Source organism: Echinococcus granulosus (genome assembly GCF_000524195.1).
Source record: "Echinococcus granulosus chromosome Unknown EG_S00013, whole genome shotgun sequence".
In the NCBI taxonomy this organism is placed as follows: Eukaryota; Metazoa; Platyhelminthes; class Cestoda; order Cyclophyllidea; family Taeniidae; genus Echinococcus; species Echinococcus granulosus.
Window position 1 is genome coordinate 1,074,429 of NW_020170393.1, and position 22,634 is coordinate 1,097,062.

Here is a 22,634-nt window from a genome sequence, read left to right on the forward strand (position 1 = left end):
AGCCAGGTTGATTTGGCTTCGACATGTTTATTAGGAAAGGCAAATAAAGGAGGTAAGTACAGATATTGGGGGTGTGGGGAAGGAACCGCTCTCGGGGTTGCAGGACGTTTCCTCCTCAGTCACGAGATTCGACTTCTCTGCCTGCCTCCTCCCTCTAAGGCACATTAAAACAACAGCAGTATTGCACTTAAGTCAAATGGAAATTATATTAACGCGGAATAGATGTGCGTTTGATGCATGCAAGGGACTGGTGCTGCTGGCATGACCTGAATGCCAGTCCGCCCTCCCAATGGACATGGGCGGGGACACAAAGTGAATCAATACCAAATTAAGCTACGAAAGAATGCAGCTATTCTGTAATGCGGCCAAATAAGCAGTATTTATGCAACCTAGGACTTCCGCGATACGTAAGAAGATATGATACCCAGAGAGAATACGTATGTTACAATTTTATTAAGGTCAGGTCTTGTTGCGTGGTTCCATAGCCAGCTCATCTGGCAAAGTTGCAACGGCCAAGACAGTGAATGATCGCTTGCCAAAACTGAAAGTTAAGTGGCTAATGCATTATATTTTGCCACATATTTCATCCCATAGGTTTTAAATTGTTATCTTTTAGGCTAAAATTAATTTTTTAAATAACCTGAAATTGAGAAGAAGCAGTGTTGTTCACCTTTTATTCCCCCAAATTTTGCAACTTCATGCCGTAACAAAAAAACAGCTCAAGTCGAGATTATACTACCATAAATCTTTTTTATGTGTTATTGCGTAAAATCATACAATCTCCTTAAAATACATATTGTGGTTTTTTGCCTAGTCCTGTAACCTTAAGGTGTTTTATTCAGGCAAAACGATCTTGCTTTTGCTTTACAAACGCTGGGGTATTTTGAATTCTCACCCTAAAATGAGCGTGGTATCAGGCAAACGGACAAGCAAGCCTGCTAGTGTTGTAAGTTTTCATCAGAGTGGGGCATCAGTAACGGGACGTAGTACAGCTGGTAAACAAGTCGGCGTTCCTTCCATGAACAACTCAAATTCATCTCCATTTAATGCTGTCACTGTCCCAAATTCCGCAAAAGGAAGGCTTCTTGGCGACCAAGAAATCACTGAAGAAGAGTTAGAACACCTGGCTGACGTATGCCGACGATATGACATGCTTCAGCGTCAGGAGGATGAGCGTATAAAGTTAGATTCTGATACTTTTAGCTGCATTACTGATCTATCTGACCAGTTATCCAACAGCTCTTCTTGAGCCAGAACTCGAGGTTTAATTTTTTTGCGTAACTGAGTTTTAGCAGAGGCTGTCACTTGCTTTTAAGTCGCTATTTATCGCATAAATAGAAGTATATAAGTTTGCTTACTAATTTTAAAAATCGCGTAAAATTGTTTGTCTGTTCCCGTTTATTTTCTTTCGTAATTTAGCCGGCGAATATTGTTTATACAAGCTTTTTTTAGCATACATATGTGGGAAAGTTATGCTTCAGATACTAAGATATTTTCTATAAATGCTCTAAAATTTGTTCATTCACACTTCTATTTTTAATTTTAGAAATATTCGAGAAAAGGCTATTTCAAAGGAGAAGGCTCGTCGCGGAGTTTCTCGTTACGACGAAGCCCATTGTGCCCTTTGCGGCGCAGCTTTTATGGCACTCTTCAATCCTAAATCTTTGTGTCATCACTGTGAATTATATGTTTGCCGCAATTGTGTTCAAAAGCGATTGGACTCAGAGAGCGTCCTCTGCAGGGCCTGCTTTAGCGAGTGGTATGTGAAAGAAACACTTTTGGAGCTTTGAGCTCTTGTTTTCTTAATATGTTCTACCCATTCTCTTACAATTTACTGTTTAAATTTGCCCGTAGTGCCACGCATTTTGAGATATGCGCAATTAAAAACTTCACATTTTGCATGTGCTCTAATTTGTAAATCGAATTTGCCTGAAGTCTGGATTTTTCTCATGCTTTGCCTGTATTTTCAGACTAAGCAAGTATCACTCAATGCCTCATTAACATCTTGACAGGTTGGGAATTACATGTTTAATGCTATGAGTGCACATGATATTGGTTATCTTTTGGACGTCATAACCTATAAAATATTTTGAGTGGATCGACGTATTTTCTATTTTACATTTACATCTAAGGATCAAAGTTGTTAATAAAGAAGTAGCCCATCTGACGATACTTGTACCTATCTGTAAATTTTGCTGCTGCTTCGCATCTTGACATCCCTAAAAAGTTTTAACTGCTCAAAAAGGTTGAATACATGCCTGCCGTTTGGGTCGCTGTGTATGTGATTTGTTTTTTATTGTAAAACACTATTTAACTTGTGCAAGTTAGGTGTGAATGAATATCTCAAAGCATTTTGTAAAATGTATCTTAAATCACAATGAAAGTCAGTTGTGTTTGAGGAGAATTTCACTGCTTACAAGAAGAGCCCACTTATTTTCAGCTAATACTGCAACATTGCTTAATACCGCATTAATTTTAATTTTTGAATGAGGAAGCATAGGAGCTTCATACTCTTGTTGGTCGGGACTGGAGAAAATCCTTCAAAGCAGCACAAAAATTGCACTCGTTTGCACGTGTGTTGGGACGGTTTTAAAAGTAGAGCTTTTTTAGGAACCTTTTTCAATTTAATTTAACCTTCGCGATACCACAAAGCTGGTCAAGAGACAAAACCTTGTTTGATCCTGAAAATGCTTTTTATGCTAGGCATTTGCACAATCGCAAATTACCCCCCCCCCCTGCGAACATGTTTAAGTATTTTATTTTGAGAATTCTTGCTCTTTTGTTGCTATCTTTTCATTTGTGAATCACCTTTTAAGAGGAGTATGCCTTAACAGCACGTTAGGTGGTCCCCAATTTTTGAGGCTTGACACGGGACTCGTCCCTTTTCCCTCCCACCCAGGCACTCATGTGCGTTGACAAGTTTATGCCTGTAAGGTGATGAATACAGCCTTGGTGAGATGCCACCTCAGTAGGTCTCCATAAATCTTTGCGCCGATATGCTGGACTGCATAATTTTATGCTTTACACCAAAAGGTAGACTAATTAGACTGTAGTAAAGGTTTAAACCTCCTAAGCGGGTATTTCTTCTTCCCAGAAAATGAATTACTAGTTGGGTTCTTTAATACATCTTTTTTTATATTTATTAACGATCTAATATGGAGGAAGGTGTCGCTTTGGTCATCAAGGTGTATTTCGTTCCTTACGTAGGATATGTTTGTCTTCAGCCTTCAGTGATTCTCAAGATTAGACCCACAACGTCATTAGTACCAAAGTGCTACCAATTTTTCGTGTCATAAGCAACAGTCTACAAAGACTGCAGTGTATTAACCTTCGCATGAATGTCCTTCCTCAAGGCTGATTTTGATTTGTATCTCTCAGAACCTGAGGAAAACAGTAAATGGTGTTCGATCTCCTTAATCCCTTTTCCGCTGTTGTTTCAATGAAAGCATTTGTCTGTGGTCTATGTAACCTAGGATGACTTTATTCCAAAATCAAGTTAGTTTTACCCTACTCTTGCAAGTGGCCGGTCCAATTCATGCTAGGCTTGAAACCATAGAGGAGAGTAAACTAAAGCAATGTTTTAGACGCCCAGTTCTCGTGAAGCCTATAAAGTAGAGAACATTCCCCTGTGAACTAAGAGTGATTATTTGGTACACCTTTGTTACTTCATGAATGTAGCGAATAAAGTGAGTTGAAATAATACTTAGCTCGTATTTTTACCAAGTAGGCAACTCAAATACTTAACAATGGGTGAATAAGAAGGAAGTTGAGGTTGTTTACAAAATGTGTAAATTAAAGAGCTCCAAAAATTGACATAAAAGTGAATTAGAACAGATCCTTTTAATCAAACCCAGTAGCTTTGGCATTTATATTGATATCTTTTCACACATAAAAGGCCTCGGTAAAATGGGCCTACCATCTTTATCCACCCCCACTCCAGCACATGACCCTTTGGCACAATAAATTAGGTCATTAGAACCAATCTGATGGGTATATCATTGTTGTGTGGTGAGACAAATTTGGTCCTAGTTCATGCAGAGAGTGAAGCCGCATCGACTGCTTCCACCCATTTGTTTGGTGGTACATGGAGCTCCTCCATGGATGCGGGCAGGCATCGGCAGTTCACTCCTCCTGACTTGTGGGTGTGCACGATCGGTTGTCTTGTTAGTCCGCACTCGCGGGCTCACACATACTAAAACACACACCTAGTCACGATACACACAAATCTTGCGACTTTACTGCTCTCACCTTACACACCAGGCAGGTAACCTGGTACTCCAACCAGCCTCCACGCCAATTCAAAACCATTAAGTAATCAGAGATTTTGAGCCTTACCTTCACACACAGGGGAGTGAGTAAATAGGGATAAAGAAAGCATCTCACAGCATTTTTGGTTTCATCCACTTATCAGATTAACTAGGAATGTAAAACAAATTGTAAAGGCGCTCAGCGATAGAGGAGCGGGAACGTTTCAAGTCCCACGCTTTTCCTTCCAGAGATCTTGTAAATTAGAAATCTGGCGTATTTACCCCTTTTCGTACCTGAGAGGCAATGAAAGACACTAAAGTTATAAATAACTTCCCTTCTTTCTGCCTTATGGAAGTTGACTTTTTTTCAGAATCATGATTAATTTCAACCTACGGGCTATCTTTCCACTTGCTGCCTTGATGATATTGTCTATTTTAGCACAAACAAGGCGAGAACAGGTCTCTGGTTCACAGAAAAACTACAGGTGGCGAAAAAAGACGGTCGTGTCATAGGAGTAGCCCCTACCAGTGCTCTTCGGGCCTCTCTCATTCGCAAACGAAGGGGTAACAGATCTGGTTTTTTTATGTTGTTTTGAATACCCCGTGAGTGCTGACCTGATGTAGTCACCTGTTACCAAGTGAAGTCTTCTTTGGTAGCGGTGGTACCTAATCTGTAGGACTGTATTATTGAAAGGGGCACTCTCGAATGTATGACTCATTTTGACTCGACGGTGGTGGAGGTGGAGTTTAAAGGAAGATCATAAACACCACCAGTGGTCCCCATCACCACCTTACCTGTTCGTGTGTGGGTGGCTGCCTACATTTGCGAGTGTAGCTGAGTGAGTGATGAGTGATGATGAAGTGATGATGGGGATGAGTAGAACCAACGCAGGCTCAAAACCATTGATTCGCGCTGATTGGTAGAGCTTTTGTGCTAGTGACAAAGTGCGTGCAACGACCTCCCCTCCCTGCAAAAGTGACTAGAGGAGGAGGAGCCTTTGCTCAACAAACTTAACCTTGTTAAAACATTTTTCATGCCAGAATTACAAGATGAGCACATAGGAGACCAATTTAATTGCCCCAAAACATACATGATTCACTGCGTCAATGCTAATTCAAGCTTTCCAATGTTGTGTAATTATTTTCTCGTGCTCAGGAATTGAATCGTTTAGATTTATGCTTTTGCCGCTTCAAAGGACACTCGAAGTTGGTCCGTTGTAGCAGTCGTTCAGAGAATTAGTGGATATGTGACGCAGAGACTGCTTCACCTAATTTGCATATGAGGGCAACAGGTTCAACAGACCTCCTGTAGAACAAGTAACCATATAAAACCGCCCAGGAGTAAAATGCTTGATAGAGTCAAAAATTGACAATATCTGACCCCCTTTTGATTGCCATTGTGTCGCAGTATGTGTGCATGGCTTGAATGGTATCATCAGTTTGCAAGCTCATCAGCTAGCCAATTAAGGCTTAATTCAGAAGAAAACTGTCTTCACAAATCACCATAAAAGTTAAATTTGGTCGGCTAAATTAGGAGTAACTTGTCCCATTTTATTCCTGCCAAAATTAAACATCTCCAATGACCTTCAAATGAGGCGGTAAATTGTGTCGAAAAATTTTGTAGGATGCGAGATATATTTAACAAGTAACCAATTTTTCCAGCCTAGAAGGTTCAAAAATTCGGTGCATTTGACACTGGCATCGCAATTACATCACACGTGACAGAGTCGCACCTAATGGTGTCACAAACAGAGTTGCTGGATAAAGCATGTGTGCAGTATTCTTGAAGCGGAGATGGTCACTTTCTTTACTTTTGATCAGCACTTAGGGCAGTTGAAGATGTATGACATTCGGTGCCACATTAGGTCACATTCGTGATACTCGAGTGTCAAGTACGACATTTTGCTCACTTGGTGTTGCGAAGAGCTAATAGGATGTAACGTTATTTTGCCGATGAAGTAGCGTTATTTTGGAAATTTACAGATGTTAGCAATAGGCAGTGCCAATAAATGAATGGCAGAAATTTCAAGTCCCCGCTCAAATTCGCATAAGCTAGAAATATATTTCTTTCAGCAATACGTTTGCCTCAACATTTGGAATTCTTTCCTGAAAAACATTTTATTGGCCATTTCTAGAAGAGTAAATAAAAGAATAATTTAGTCTGGGCCGCGTACTTTGTGGCTTTGTGGAAGACCATTTGCCCCTCCATTATCCTCCAGCTGTAATACCTACCTTTTATTAGGCAGGCAGATTTCTGCTGGTAGCCAGAAGGCAGTAAAGTAAGCCAACACTTGCCAACTGCTAGTAGTGCGTATTTCTGGGAATTCATCAAAAAATGGAGTTTTACCTATTCTCATCATTATTTGTCCCAGTATTTACGCAACATGTCAGGCCTCTGCGATGGGGGTAAAGTTCTGCTTCATAGCGGTATTATGTTTGTACCTCTCTTCCTGAGAGCTAAGCAGTGTGTAAAACAGGCTACTCCAAAATGTCGCCTTCAATTAATCAGGGGAATTTGGGCAAAGGCTTGTTTTGCAATCTCCGGAAACACATTAATTATGTACCAATATCCAAATCGTGTACACAAAAATTGTTGAGGCGATAAGGTGCAGGCTCGAACATTTCCGCTTCTTGAACCTTAAATCAATTATCTTGTCAAAATTTAAATTACTTCATGGCATGGCTTTGTCTAGGATAACTAAGGACCCCTAATCTCGACTGTAGTTTTGCATTGTCTTCTGTTTATTTTGGCAGAAAAAAGCGCGGCCTCCTCTGTCGTCGGAATGTTACAGCCAACTCCACAAAGTGAGTTTATTTTGTATTAATGGCAAAATTTTCCTCCCGTACTTAGTTTAAAGTAGATTTAACTGCCTAAATGTGTGCCTAACAAATAGAAGTAAAATCGTATTCAGTAGATTCAGTAGTAGACATTCATTTTCGTCATAGAGGTTAAGAAATTGCTTCGGGGTTATCCACTTACTCATCTCTCTTTACATTTTTAGGGCAAAATGGGTCAATCACCGACGTAAGTTGCATTATGCTCACTGGCATGTGCATTTTTGATCCTAAGTCATGCCAAGCGGCAATATAAGTTAAGCCTTGTTTTGCGCCTTAATTGGTGACTACGACTAGGTTGATAACAAGTACTCCACAAATCATCGTCCATAGAACATCTTACTTTCGCATACTTCATCGACGCTTCGCATTATGTTCGTGCATTTTAAGTGATACATGAGAGCATCCTTCATGCATCGTTAACTTCCTACAAGCATTTTAAAAGTGCTTCCACCTTCGTGTAATGCAGTGACTACCCCAAGAGAGTCGGAATGCTTCCTTCTGCTGTTAAATACAGGAAAGATTGCAACGCTATTTCAAACTGTTTTTTAGTTTGAACATATTGTGTCTCACACTGCCTCATTTGAGTTTGATGGCCTAGGAAGCTGGCTTCGATTGCTGACTTTGAAGCGTCAAAAAGGCTACAAAGCCGTCACTTATCGATGAGGGTCATAAAGAAAGCTTAATTTCGCAGATACTTTTTCACTCAAAAAAAGACCCAAAGCTGCAGCTCTCTTAATGAATTTCCCAAAAAATTCCATTACCTTAGTTAATTTTCCACTTTGCTTTGGCTTGCGTGACAAACCCTTCACTATGTTTAGACATTTTCGATCAGTTAGTATTTAAATGCTCTATTATTCCTTATTAATTCAAGTTGGCCGCCTATGTTTAAGATTTAATTTCTTGCAATGAGAAAGGGGAGACATCAGGGTCTCGAAACAATCAAGTCCTTTTTGATGAGGATGTTATTCTCAATGCAATCATCACCACTTTCAGCCCGTGAAGGAGGCAGCCCGAAGATTGGCACGAGAAAACGATAAAGACCATAGCTTGAGTTCTAACACTTCGCAACGCCCCGTAAGTAACTCCTCGCCTTTTACACCGACATCTTTTTTCATAGATACGTGGGTACGTATTTTTAGGAAAATCTGTATTCCTTTAGAAAACCTTTAAAATTTGCTTTGAAAACAACCTTCTTATTCACCCCTCCCTTTTGCTGTACTAAATAACGCAAAGCTAAAGCGCTTTGTGGAAGACTAAAACAACCCATGTTGAGCTTTAAAATACGCTCAGTTATGTTACCCATTTTCTTACTCCTTTTATCTTACTCATAAACTTCTTTATACCTGTCCATTCGCATAATCTGCTTTTATTTATAAACTAGGAGCCCATTTTAAGACTCATTTGTACCTTTAGCGGTTACTTAACATTTACGCCCTATTTCCTGGTAGCCAACTAGAACCTGGAGCGTAACCAAGCAATTATGTTGAAAAATCCGAACACCTTTTTAGATAATAGAGGACTTTGTTTGTACCTCAATGTGTAATTCTCCTGTCAGTCTAATGGTACTGGCCTTTATTTCCCTTTCCCAATATAATCTAGAGACTACATACATAATTTCAAATATGCTCTTTTCCCATGGACCCCTTATTTCCTCCACGTGAGGCAACTATCCATATCCTGCAAACAATCGTGGCAATTAAAGTGTTTATTTTACATTACATGCCCTGCAATCTGTGTTGGTTGAATCAAAGCCCATGACCATTAGACCGAAATAGGCTCAAACTTGCTTTTATAGATTTGAAGATACATACGTTTCATTCTCGGCGTGCTATTATTACCTGGAGTTCATGTTACTTTACGCCTTTCTGTGGTCGTTCAGTCTCCAAGGCTTGACTCCTTGTTATACGATTTCATAGGCGAATTTAAGGGCTATCAGTAATATGTGTTATTCCCAGAATAAGGTTTGGTGCTATGGATTTTAAGTCGGCATAAAAATATACCTATCACTATTTCACTTTACTGCGTTATTTTGTTTGTTTGCAGCAATGACTTGTCCTTGATGCCATGAGCTAGCTTAAACTGTAATAATGTATTCTTCTCCAAAAACGTAACTCCAAGAAATTACTTAGTGGTTACTTTTTGAAGTAATTTTAAAGTAGGCTTTATTTTCTGTGAAATATTTAAACAAAAAGTTTCCGCCTTCGTCAATTTGTGGAAGTGTCAGAAAATGGGTATCAATTGACCCCAAATTCATCAGCACACTGATGTGTGCGATGAAGGACGGTAAATGATTTGGTAATAGCGAGGCCTGTCCGTCCTCCTACGCGCGGTTGTGTTAAATGACCTTCCATAGTAAAACACTTGCAATCAACCTTTCATTCGACGACTAAGCGGGGACGTCGTTTAAGTTCGACATTATATACCCAAGCAGGCGTTCAAAACAAGTCATGGGTATTCTGGCTGATATTTACGATTCCAACTTGTGTTTTGAGCAGTAATTATATCTGTTTCGTTTCCTTTGTGTAAATAATTAAAAGCGACCTTTCATTTTAAACATCCCCACTTAAATGTCCTACTTATTTTAAAAAATCTCCCAAAGTGATTTAATTTTTGCTATCTTGTCGTGTTAGCCTTCTTTTAGTAGTGAGGTTGCATTATTCTTCACGATTTATTCCCGTGAGGGAATCACAACCTATGGAATCAGATCAGCTTTGTACTGCGTTCTTAACCTGAACTTATTAAAAAGTTTACAAGATTTGTACTCAAAGTTCGTAAGTGATGATTGGTTCCTGTTTTGAGGCGTGCCACAGGAATGCGTTTGAAATTAAAGTGCCAACAAAAGTGAGTAAATTTTCTCCCCTCACTTTGTCTCAGTACTTACTACTTTATTTGACGGCAAACTTAGCCAGTAGAACCAAATAGTTTCAAAGCAATGCCTGTTATTCCACTCACACTAAGGATAATAAAACATTTTTTTAGTTTAGGAATTTTATATTTACCCAAAAAAATGAATCACAACCAGCACCCACATTTAGCTGTAAAAGCATCTAGGCACTGTACTGCAAACCTAGAATTCGTTTGCCTCTTGCTTAACTAATGAAGCGAAACAAGACGATACAGTAATTTTGGTAACTTGAAAAAGAAAACAGTAAGATTAAGGACCGCAAATAAGCTGGTTTTGGAAACACTACCCCTGTCTAGTACCCCCTTTAAAGATACCGTCTATGTCCAGCGTTAATCACCAAACTGTGCATTTATTTCTACGCTGAAGTGTGGACGTTTAGAGTGCTCGTCAGTTTTCATATGTAAATGCCTGAAACATCAATCTAGTTTTGGGCGTTGCCAATGTATTTGCTTCACTGGCTGGTTCTAAAGTGCATTAGATGCCTTTACTTTGTTTTGTAAGGATTATTGAGCATAATTTTATAGTCTTCGACCTCCCTCTAAGAATTTGTGAGCATTCAGATTCATCTTAGTGTCAAATTAGTGGGAATTAGCATCAACATTTTGTACTTGGAGTTCATAACTGGGTAAAGGTCAGCTGAATGGGTCGTGTTTTAAAGCATTTTCAAAACAACGTTAATGCCCTCACTTTAATATGCTTGTCTTAAGTATTAGCTTTAATCACTAGAATTAATATAGAGCATGGTCAGACATCTGCTAGTTGGAACCAAGCCCTGCAGCTTGAGTTGACTAAGGCTAATGGGTGTTCAGTTGTTAGACAAACCAACAATAATCCAAAGTCATGCTTAGGTGTCAAAAGGATCTACCTACTGTATGCGAAATGTGGAATCCAGGTGTTTACTGTTTGAGTACAAAGTGAATTGTTGGCATGTCACAATTTTTAGCCGTCTGAAGAAAGCAATAGTCAAGTGTATCCCGACACCTCAGGACTTTCAAGCATGCGGAGAAGAAATGGAACTGCCCCGGTAGTAAGATCCTATATCCGTCTCCTGATATGCGGATATATTGAGTTCTCTCACCAAAATAACCACTCTTACCTTTTCAGCAAGTGACCGATCTAAGACGTCGCCTAAGTTCGGCGTCCTCCACCACAGCAAGCATTCAAAATAGGTCTCAAACGCTTAGGGTAACACATTTTTTTGTTCACCGCAAATTTAAATATAAATCGGTTTGTGATTCCCGAAAATTTAACCTGAAGCCCTTGGTTTCTTCAACCAATGGACATCTTAGCTATGATTGTAGTTGAAAGCTCAGACTGTCTCAGTGGAGGCGTTAGATCACATAGTAGTTTTAACCGGCTCCTATTGCATGCTTTTTTATCTCTCAAAGTAAGCGGCTGTCATTCCGCAGTGAATAGGCGAACTTGACATCCCAAAGTGGCGGTGCTCAACCTGCCACGAAGTAGCTGTTCTTGTCACACCTTCAGCCTGTATCCTGGAGCCCCGAAATCGACGCCACCCACATGACGTGACCATTTTGAGCTACGACGAAACACACTATTGGCGTTATTTAAAAAAAATAGTAAATATACTACTCAATTCAGAGGATTGTGCTACATCCAATATTGGGGATGCGTCCGAAATACGCTGTTGTTGGCACCGCTCTCTCTAACATCCGAAATCGCGCATTTTCCTTGCTTCTCAATCCCTACGGTGTTACCCATTTATTAGATTAGTTTAGATCGGTGGGTTTTTATTCGCCTCAGATCTGCGGTAGCTTTGCGTCAAGTTGTGACACTTCCTGACCTTGCGAAGGGTGATTATCTGCTAGGTGAAAGTGTTTCACAATCCTCAGGCACATCACAAAACTGCGAAAACGCATTAACTTTACTGCGTAATTTCCTCAACAATTATTAACAGGTTCCTCACGAGACTTACCCGCCCTTATTCGTAGGAGTTGCGAGCCCCTTTAACACGAGGAGTCCATGCCCCGTAGGTGCCATGATTGAAGGGCTCCCTCCTTGTTCAGAACTAATTAACAGCTGAACGTTGCAGGTTCATTTAAATAATGCAGCATATTCAACCTTGGTGCATTATTACTCCCCCGCTCTCCCTCCCATCAGGCGCCTCGTTTTGGTTTTTTGTGCGCTAATCCTCCTTATCGCATTCCCATTTTTCCCATTGTTTGTGTCCCTTATTTCGCATAAGTAAACTCATTTTTTCCCCAAATATTCTTTTTTCTAATCTACATTCTGATGCATTCATCTAGCTAACCCGTAGGCAAGCTTCCTGCAGCTAGTTGGGACACCCTGCTCCACATTCACACAGTGGATTCGTTTTTACACTCCTTTTCGGATTTTTTTTGCTAGCCTCGTCCGCTATCACCAGCCACGGGAGCGGAACAGTTGGCATTCAACGTGATCTTCTCGGGTGTGGATGAATTGCCCAAGACCCTCCCTCGTATGAAGTCACGACAACAGAGCAGCTCCGGGTACAACACCCCCAATACCCTCACCGGCTACTCCGATGTAAACAATTGGGACAACAGGTCTATGCTCAGTGGGGTGGGTTAATCTAACCTCTTTCGTCTTGCAGTGTCTTAAAACCTTCTTTTAAATAATTCAGTTTAAATTTACTAGGAAATGAAGTTATTTTACTACTGAGAGCCCTCTTTACCTGACTAGGAGTTCACGATAAGAAATTGCAAAGTTGCCAAAGTCGGGTGGCAATTAACCTTCTTAGCGGTGGGATAACAGAATAACGAAACGTGAGAAAACTTTGGGAGTCCTGCTTAATATCGTTTTCCTGAAATGAAAAATTGCGTCTTTCTGATTATTAGACCAAGGTTATGTGAAAGTGACTTCTTGCTAGGTAGCATGATGACATTTTGACAGGCGATGCGTTTTCGCCAGGGACTTTTCAGGTCTAATTGACTAAACCCAGGGTATGTGACCACCATTTTAAAACTGGGGGCGACGATTTGCGAAGTCGCGTCAATAATCCGGAGGCAATTCTTGCAGAAATTTGCCTGAAAAGCTTGTAAAAAATGTTTTTAAATAAGTGTTTACCCTCAGATTACACCCCTCTGTTCTGGAAAGCGGCGTAGTGAGTCAAATCGCCGTCAGCGGTTGCAAGTGGGTCCGAAATACCCATCACACACGTCGTTAAAATGACGAGGCGAATTCGCACCATTTTTTACGATTGGTTGAATGTCTTTGAGGGCTTCGAGATTGCTTTGCTTTACAGGAGGTGGTGAAAGTGTTGCTCAGCGCACCTAATTGACTCGCCACGCTAATTATCAAATAAGTAGGTGATTTGTGGCTTTCCTATTCCATCCTGGTGTATGCAGAAGCTAAAAGAACAAGAAAAGTTGTGGGAATACTTAGGATTGATTCATCGTGCAATTGAACTAAATTTTTTTTCATTTCATTCTGGAAAAGTGGTTTTTTTTCTTCTTCGTTAATGCCTATGTGAATGGTCATCCATTTGAGTGGTCAGTTTGCTACCTTTCAGTTTCCGCTAAGTCTTCTCCTTCGTGATTTGTTTATACTATTAAAAATATGATTCCTAACTGATGGTAGGCGAAAATTGCTCGATTGTTAGCCAAGCCTGATTGATGAGACGCAGAATGTTACATCACAGCTGGTAAAGCTACAACTCAGCCCTTGAAGACGAGTGTGTGACTCAAATGTGATGAGTGTATGAGGCGGTGTGGCATTGGTCTCCACTTCATTTAGGCAGCTTGCGATCTGCTCCACTGAGGATGCTACTCTAGCAGGTAGCACCATGAATATGTAGCGCCTCTGGACTTCCCTCAAGACGAAAGTAGGGTTGGAGGGGCGGGGGCTACTGGCGTAGCCCAGAGACCATGTCGCCTAAGCAAAAGTACAGGAGCGGAACCTTCAGTGGCCTTGAAACCAAGACTTTGAGTTGAACAAATAATCAAAGTGTTACATAGCTTCTCTTTTCTTTTGAGTGTTGTCTTTGGCGCTCCCTTTGGTCAATCTCTTGCGTCGGTGCTGTAAGAGATACACCCACGAACCAACCGCACCGGTCAATGAATTTGCATGCATCTACGAAGATATCTGACCCCGACGTCACTGATTCCCCCTGGTAGTTTTACTGGATCTGAAGCTCTTTCCAGTTTGAAAAGTGCGTTGGGAAGAGGGACTATAATAGGCATCACGTGTGCCCATCCCTAGTCCCAAAACACTTGCCTCAAAGCAATTATTTGGCAAAGGACAAAATTTAAATGTGCTGCTACTTTGTTCTCACTTCAGTGTTGTCCACCCACATATTTATCTGGGTTTAATTCAACCAGTCAGCGTGTTCGCCTATTTGATATCCTCCTACAGGTACCTTAGACAGCTCCGTAATGGACTCTTCCAGATGGTTCACGGATGGTGTCACTTCAGTTGTTAATGGCATTCCCACAGAACATGAGACTCAGGCAGTTGCCAAATGTAGCAGTCATTTTCAATCCTTCTGTTGAAAGTCGTCACAGATTCTCCCATCCGCAGCATATAACCCTCTTCTGTAATAGGAATCGGAGTAGTTTTCCTTTAGAATCGAGCCTACTTTCCGCTGCGACCAATATAGCCCCTTGAGACATTTCTGAGGATGGAAGTAGATATAACACCGGGGTAGGATATGTACTGCCGACGTAGATTAGAGCTGGGATCTGTTGGAATTGCTGGGAGGGGATACCGCCCGGTGGGAGCACAGAAGCGAAGCCTTCAGTCCTCGAGTAAGGAAAACGAAGGGTCAAACTAGGAATCAGGGTGTTGTAAATGAGTTTTTAATCCTTCAGAGATCCAACTCACTTCTTTCCCTCCTTAAAAACGCACGGTTGAAGGATGGAAACGGTTTGGTAAACATAATTACTTCGGTTGTGTACACAGCTCGGAAAACACGCTTCGGCAATAACTCCATGTGAATGACTTTCGGTGTGGTAATAAAATCACATTTTTAATTTCCTCTTTTGGCATAGATAAATAATTATTTTCCCCTAATCGCAGATTTTCATAAGTCGCCACCTTAGTTATGAGGTTTTATTATAATTTCGTGAGATGCGTTGTTGAGATTACTAAATTGCCGGTAACTAAGCGACAGACGGTCCATCTGGGACTACTGGCTGCCAATTTAGGGTTCTATGTTCACATTAAAAATTTCCTTAAAGCGCACTGGATGCATTGTGTGCTTAAGTGCTACAAAAAGCGTGCTTAAAACAACAAATGTATCAAAAACAATTGTTCGTTTGAGTTTAATGCGTGAGAATTGGCATAGGGTGTGAAATTTGGGTGACTATCTCTTCAAAACAATGCGGGTTTTACTAGTTTTAAGAGCATCAATTTCATGTGCCTTATCTAACCTATCCAGCAATTCGTCTTCTACTTATCACTAGGTCTTGGTTGAATTCCTCATTAGCAATTTTACTGAAATACGTGCTATTCCCCAAACTGGGGTGTACCTTACACGCAAAGTCTGTAAAATTCGCTAGCAAAGGTGACCACCCAGTGAAGGTGACATACTTTGAATTTTTGCGTGTATTGTGTTACTTCAAGGTGAGTGTCGGCTCAGTGACAAGTGTCTACAGCGAAAGGGAGGAGAGTTTCACCCACGGCATTGTCATCACCGGGGAGTTGAGTTTCTCCATCGACTACGATGACAAGAGCGGCTCACTGCGGATCTTCGTAAAACAGGCGCGCGACGTGGCTAAGGCCGATAAGAAGACAAACAGCTCGAGCACGTAGGTGTTCCTCCATCCATTTTCTGATGGAAATTGAAACTGTATCACTTTTTAACATAATCCCCTGACACTTTTGTATTAGAAGTTTTACCAGCATGGCTGAGTCGTCCTAGGCCAGCCCGCTCTGCTCCGTCACCAATGGTGAAAGCTCTGTTGCAGTGTTTTTGGACAAATGCATTTTGCCCACTATTCTGACAGCAGGATTTGTCACCGTATTTTTACATCTCGATCAGGCGCTCCACGCGATGGCTGAATGCTTACAGGAATGGCTGCATTACCGTTGACTAGGAACCATCACGGTCAGGATCGTTACTGACGAGTACGCGACACTAAAGCATCAAACAGTAACCAGACCACTCCTCATTGTTTTTTTACCTCGAGCCCTGTCCGCGAGTAGACATTGGTGGGTTCGGTTTTATGCCTTTGCTCAAGGAAAACCTTACCACCACAGGCGTCCACCCTCACTGTTGCCAATTAGATTAATGTTTGGTGTCTGGACTGGTCGACAACGGAGAAGTCGGCTATAACTTGAAGTAATGGGGCATTCACACCACAGATATTATGAGTTTGCCAAGGTGATCTTGTTATTTTGCGTAAGCAACCTCCTACCTAAGGGAAAAAATTGTCTTTGTTGGCAGTTTTATTAGTCAGGAGTAGCTGTGGCGCAATCACCACGGATAACGATTAAAGGAGCTGCGCAAATTCTTGCAAGGAGGAGTAGTAAGGTAAGTGGACAACTATTCCTGGGAGTAAAGGAGAGAATAGTCCAAAAGAGGCAATCTTAGTCATACCTTCAAGATATGTCGACAACATTGTCTGGATATTTTTGCTGAATGTGTAGAAAACCTAATTGCATTGGCGTCATGCTTCCCTGCCTACCATATTTCGGAAAAGTTTTTCAAAGAATGCCCTGGCGTCATCCTTGTTGTGCGCCAGTTTATCCGAAAACGCTGCCAATTCCAGCCTTGTTTTTTGATGGATCAATTCTGCCTCATCACTAAAGTGAGGCGTTATTTTTTATGCTTTCCCATTGCAAAATCTACCATATGCAATTCGTGGGAGGTTTTTTTTGACAGTAAATTGGCACTTGCGTTTTGTTATCCTGCCGATGTCAGCTTTACGCCACTGTTGGCGGTCCCATGGTAACAATTCCTCATCGAATAACAGCATTGGAGGCCTTTACCAGAATGCAATCCTTTGGTTTGCAAAGCGTCCAGACAACACTCTGTCACCTATGCCTCAGTTTCAGCTCAATATTACGTCATTCTATTGGATAAATTTTCAAAATAGAATTTGTAAGGAGTATAGATTCGGGTCTTTTTAGAATCTTGAAACCAACTACTGAATTTTGTGCTCAGTAGTATCACAGCAAAGTGTCTCGCAAGACTTTGCAAAGTTATTGAAAACAATGTTATTAAAATAAAATCCTTACTTTATAGACAAAGACCTACTCTAAGTTAACTTAATATTAAGTAATCTAAACAATTTACAACGTGCTAACCACTATCAAGATTGGTTTAAAGTGTAGCAGTTTTGCATTACATGTCCACTGTGGCCCTTGTTTACTTTTGAGAGCCGGTCAACCCTGTAATGACTGTAAGAATTAATCATACTGCCAGTCTCTTGAGTTAACAAGATTTATGGACTTCCTTTCCCCTGCATCGCACGACGGTTTAGAGGGCGAGTGTATGAGTTAGTTGGTTGTCAGTGCGAAACAATGCTTAAACGTGCTGCTCGGTGTGAGACGTTTATAATAAAAAAAGGACGGCTTTCCCCTCTTCCACTTTGCATGGCAAAAATAGCCCCTCTTCTCTCCCGCAACTGCTAATTTTGGCTTGAGCTCACACTCGTGGTCCAAGCCATTTTATCGTCTCGGTTACGCGCGGGAGATAGAATAATTTAGCAGGCTAACCCCTAGTCAAAATGCTCAGAGAGTGAATAAAAAATGTGGTTTTTGTCCTCCCTCCATCACAGGTATGTGAAGACCTATCTCCTGCCGGATAAGACAAAGCAGAGTAAGCGAAAGTCCAAAGTGAAGAAGAACTCCACCAATCCGGTGTTTAACGAGGCGTTGGTTTACACCATCGCAAAGTCGGATTTAGCCTACCGAACTCTCCAACTCTCCCTGTGGCACCATCGTCATATGAAGGCGAACCTCTTCCTGGGAGAGGTGCTTGTTCCTCTAGCCGACTATCGATTCAGCTCAACGCAGATCTGGAGGGCTCTTCAGAATAGAGTAAGTGAACAAATTTTCCGCACCCTTTTAGGTTAATGTTAAAATTCTTAAAAGTGGCAAAGGTAGTTAGGATAAATTAGGTGTCCAGCAGATTTCATACAGATTTGATCCTCCGGTTTGCCTAGTCGCGCCCGCTGTGCATCCTTTATCATTCTAATGGTGCCTGATTGCACCACATTTTGTCACAAACAGATTGTTTGTGTTTAAAACGGTAAAGTAGATGTGCGAGGCGTCTTTAGTCGGAGAAGAATTATGCTTTTTTGGTTATCAAGTGGCATTTCAAGTGGCCACTTAGGTAGTACACATGTTAGCAACGTGTCAGAATCGGAAAACGCCTGAATTGTGGAGGCTGATTGTTCCCTGCAACCTCGGTAGCTCGTGCTTGAAGTTGATTGTCAGATAATTAGGGGGAGCGTGTTGAGCTCAGCCCTCCATTGTTCGCCTCTCTGGAGTACTACAGTAGCTTCCGATTAAAAGCCGCATTATAATTACTACTAGGTGACGAATGACTGCAATCTTAACCGTTTTGTGGGTTTAAATGCAACGTGCCCAAAACAATTTTCCGGATTCAATTAATTTGAGTGTTCGATACTCCAGGGCGACAAACATTCACATATTTAGCTCAACCTATTCCTCCTAATCATCCGACAGTCAACTTTCAAGATGCACCACCGAGGTCGCAGAGGGCAATCTGCCACCACAGCCCAGGTGTTTCACAAGTCAAACACATGCACTACCAAACTGGGCGCTTAAAATGATTAAAAAAGACATTCTTCTAAGGCTATGAACATCTAGCACACCCACGTTTCTGTTTCAAACTCGAAGAATCTGCTTGCTACGCGATGTTATGCAGCCAGTAATCATAAGAATGAGGAAGACTGTATGTCACATATTTGTATTACCGGGCCTTTGTAGTGCCTCAAGACTACCCTAAAGATGAAAGAATGCATAATGCTTGGGCAGAGTCTCCATTGTCGACGTACAGGAGGGCTTGGAGCTACTGGCATAGCCCGGAGGCCATCCACCCAGGGAGGTACAATGGCGGAGCACTGAGCGACCCACTGCCAAAATCCGCAGTTTAGGCAAACAAGTAAAATATTACACTTGAGTAAGAAAATGAGCGTATCAAATCTGTAGCAAGTATATTAAGTCCACGCTTAAACCTGTGTAGAGGCTTAAAAACGCCTTCCTTTTGGCCCGGGTCACTGGGTTTGACCGATTGTCAAGTTGCCCAAATACTTACCCATCCTTGTTGTCAGACAAAGCTGAAAGGGACACAAACCGGGATGTAGTAACCTTCACGTATGCAGAAAAAGACTATTCATTACTTTGCTTATTTTCAACAATCATTTTGTTGTTTAGTAGAATGGAGGTTGTTTTTGCGTCAAATAACAGTGAGCTCGCTATGTGCCGATGTTTATGAATAATTTGTATAAACAAATCCACCGGCACGCCCAAGAGTAAAAGCAAAAAAACATTTCGGATGCAAAAATCGCTTAGATTAAATTTATTTGTCAAGTTAAACAACTAGCCTACCCAAAAAATGGCCCCACTTTTCAAATGCAAAGTTCATTACTCCACCTGGCCTACGGTGCAGACAGTATTCTTCTCTCCACGCTTTTTTTCTCCCATGCGAAACAAAAGACAAGTTTTTGTTTATTTTCAAACTTATAGGGCTCCTTGGAGGGCAATTCTGATTACAATTTTACGAAGGGTCGAATCCGCTTGGGTCTCAAATTTCTTCCAGCTACACAGGGTGATTTGGGTGAACTCCAAGTCTATGTGAAAAACGCGACAGATTTAAATGTTCCGGTAGGTGCATCCGGGGAGTCGGACCAAAAAAATTCCCTCAATCCTGTAGTGAAAACGTGAGTTACCTCTGTTGCTGCATAAAAAGACTAAAATTTTTACTTACAGAGCATATCGCGACACCATGAGTGTGCCACACTATAAGCCTAACATCCGTTTTACGGAATTTTAGTCACCTTCTCCCAGAGAGAACAAAGGATTCCAGACGCAAAACAAAGGTGGTGAAAAAAACTAACAATCCAACCTGGGAGGAGACTCTTGTTTACAAGGGAATAGCAAAAACCCAATTGCCCTCAATCGGCGTGGAGGTTATTGTCTGGGATGTCAATAAGTTGGGTCACTATGATTACCTTGGTGGGTGCAATCTCAACACTGGTTCAAGTGAGTTGCTTCACTGTTCCACCACTATCCATCCACCCGTCTCTCCGTCAATTGCTTTATGCACTAATCTTTTGTAGAATCGGGCTTTGGCATGGATGCAACTGGTACAGAGCGGACCCTTTGGGTTGAAATGATGAGCAAACCGAATACTATGGTGGAGGGAAGTGTGCAGCTACGATCAGCAATGGAATGAGTGGATGGGTACTACTTGTGCTAATTCAGTAGCATCACGTGCCTTTAAGTACCTGGCTTGTTCTCCATCAGCTTCGCATTCCTCCTTGTGATTGTGTGTACCGTGTGCTGCAAATTCATACAAACACTGACAATGACAACTGCAGATGATGTGCCACTTGGGCGGCGTGACACCGACACGTTATTTATTCACTCAGCGCCTACTCATTATTTAAGTAGTTTTATATGCTATTTTAACCCTTGCTCTCGCCAACTGTCATTGCCACCCTCTTTTGACATATTTATTACTGCAGATGTGTAATCTTATCGACAGAAATGTCACTACTTCCTTCTTTTTTTCTGCCTGGAATCAAAGCTCGTAAATGAAGCTTGCACGTACAATTAAACTCACACTCCCGGCTTCACTCGTCTTCTCAGAGGTCATAGCGAATGCTTTAAAGACATTGAGGTCATCCGCATTTGGTTCTCATGATGCTCCCATTCAAGCATAGTTTTCCAAAACTTACTTTTAGCTACTATAGTTGCAAGCATTTTCACGGATCCTTATTCCTTTACTTCCTCTAGGGCAAAATCACCTTTCAAATTTTTGAAGGGGAATCTTAATCTCCTGTTACCTTTCACTGGAAACACTACTAATAATTAATAATAATATTTCTGCTTTTTTCTTGTGCTTCGGAAGATGAAATCAGAATATAATGTTTCTGATGTAGAATAGTCTGTTGTCAATATCCAGAAGGGATAGGAGAATGAAGATATGAAAAGAAGACCGTACCGTGAGAAAAAAGCGCAAACTATAGAGACTAAAGACCCTGTGTGCTTACATAAATTGGCATATTTGCCCTCTTTTCCTTAGTAAATTCATGCTTTTACAGAGGAGGGATTTGAAGTTTCGACTTTTAAATTGATGAAAAGGGTGTTTGCAGGGGTCCCATCAGCCATAAATCACTAGAGACCGCTTTACCCCAAATGCAACAAATCTCTTTTAGGCTAATTTTATTTTTGTCTTAACATCACTTACAAAAGTAGCAGTTGACTAGTTCATAAGATTTGTCAATGCTCGTATACAAGAAGCGCCAATAGCCCAAAACGACGAGTCCGCAATACCGTATATATTTGCACAAAAAGTTTGCTGAATTGTGTTTAAGTGTTATTGGTGGCAATTTCCCACTATTCTCAACTGCTACAAAATTCCAGACATGCTTTCTGCTTTTCGCCTACAATTTCTTTTCCTTTTTCGTAACTCCAAATTTGTTTATCTGCATCGAGAAGCACAGGTGCCTCAGTCTTCTACGGCTGTACGTCCCCTCTCCGGTATGGCCTCTAGGCCTCGCTAACAAACTCCTAGCTCCAATGTATGTTAGGACTTTAGCGAAGTCTCCAGAGCCCAAAATAAACATATTTCTGTCTTTTTTTCCCTCAAATCGTTTTCGGTCATCTGTAATTTAAGGTGCAATGTATGCATAAAAGCACACCATTATATCCCTGAAAGAGATGGTTGTGAGATACTCTAGGACTTACAAGACCTACAAATTTATGAATTCCGTGAAGTGTGTATCATTTAATAAGCATTTTTTTCCGTAAATTTATCTTATTTCCCCAATGGGGAAATTAACCTTGTGAGCATTCTATGCCCTCCTTTCCTCCGGAGGTAGACAATCACAACAACAATCATTTTAGTCAGTGTACTGGACTGGTAATACCTTTGTGTAGCGTCCCTAGACTTCCCTGAAGACGAAAGAAGGCACATTGCTCAAGCAGAATATATGTTCAGCACAGAGAAGGTGTTTGGGCTACTGGCATGGCCCCAAGACCAGCCCACTCAGCGGGATACAAGTAGACAAATTCAAATGTTCAAAAGTAGCGCCTCACCAGTACAGAGGGATAAACCACCATCGTATTACATTCGGGCTATTAACAACGCCGTCCTAGTAATTGGGTAGGTAGCACACAGTTCAACAGAACACAGCTATCAGTGATTTTAAATGAGTACGCAGAAATTTTTCAACTTTCAAGCGTTGTCGCCTTCTCAAAATTCATACGATAGGTATTTTACTGAATTTTTAGGCCAACTTCAAGCAAAATTGTTTTACAAGTCTTGTTTTACGCATTTTCTTTTCTTTTTTTGAGATTTGCCTAAATGCATCTACACTTTATTTTGCGGGCTTTTTGTTTTGTTGCCCTACTAGATTAGCGTAATATGCTATGTGACGTTTTTGAACTGCCTCAGGTGGATGTATGTATGTAGTGGCTTCTGTGCTCACAGATTTTGAGGTAGCAAC

At 41.1% G+C, this 22,634-nt stretch overlaps 1 protein-coding gene across 1 annotated transcript; it reads left to right on the top strand. All coding sequences in view use genetic code 11, as the record gives it.

Moving 5' to 3' along the window:
• Positions 1-901: 901 nt before the first annotated feature.
• On the top strand, positions 902-20,356 carry EGR_02832 (Synaptotagmin-like protein 4; the record flags this gene model as incomplete). The annotated part of the gene is made up of 12 exons (XM_024492081.1): positions 902-1,182; positions 1,547-1,759; positions 4,687-4,811; positions 7,002-7,052; positions 7,250-7,272; positions 8,079-8,159; positions 12,358-12,552; positions 15,553-15,737; positions 17,712-17,973; positions 19,648-19,841; positions 19,955-20,163; positions 20,241-20,356. The coding sequence occupies 12 exons, from the start codon at positions 902-904 to the stop codon at positions 20,354-20,356; spliced, it is 1,935 nt and encodes a 644-aa protein (XP_024353575.1).
• Positions 20,357-22,634: the final 2,278 nt, after the last annotated feature.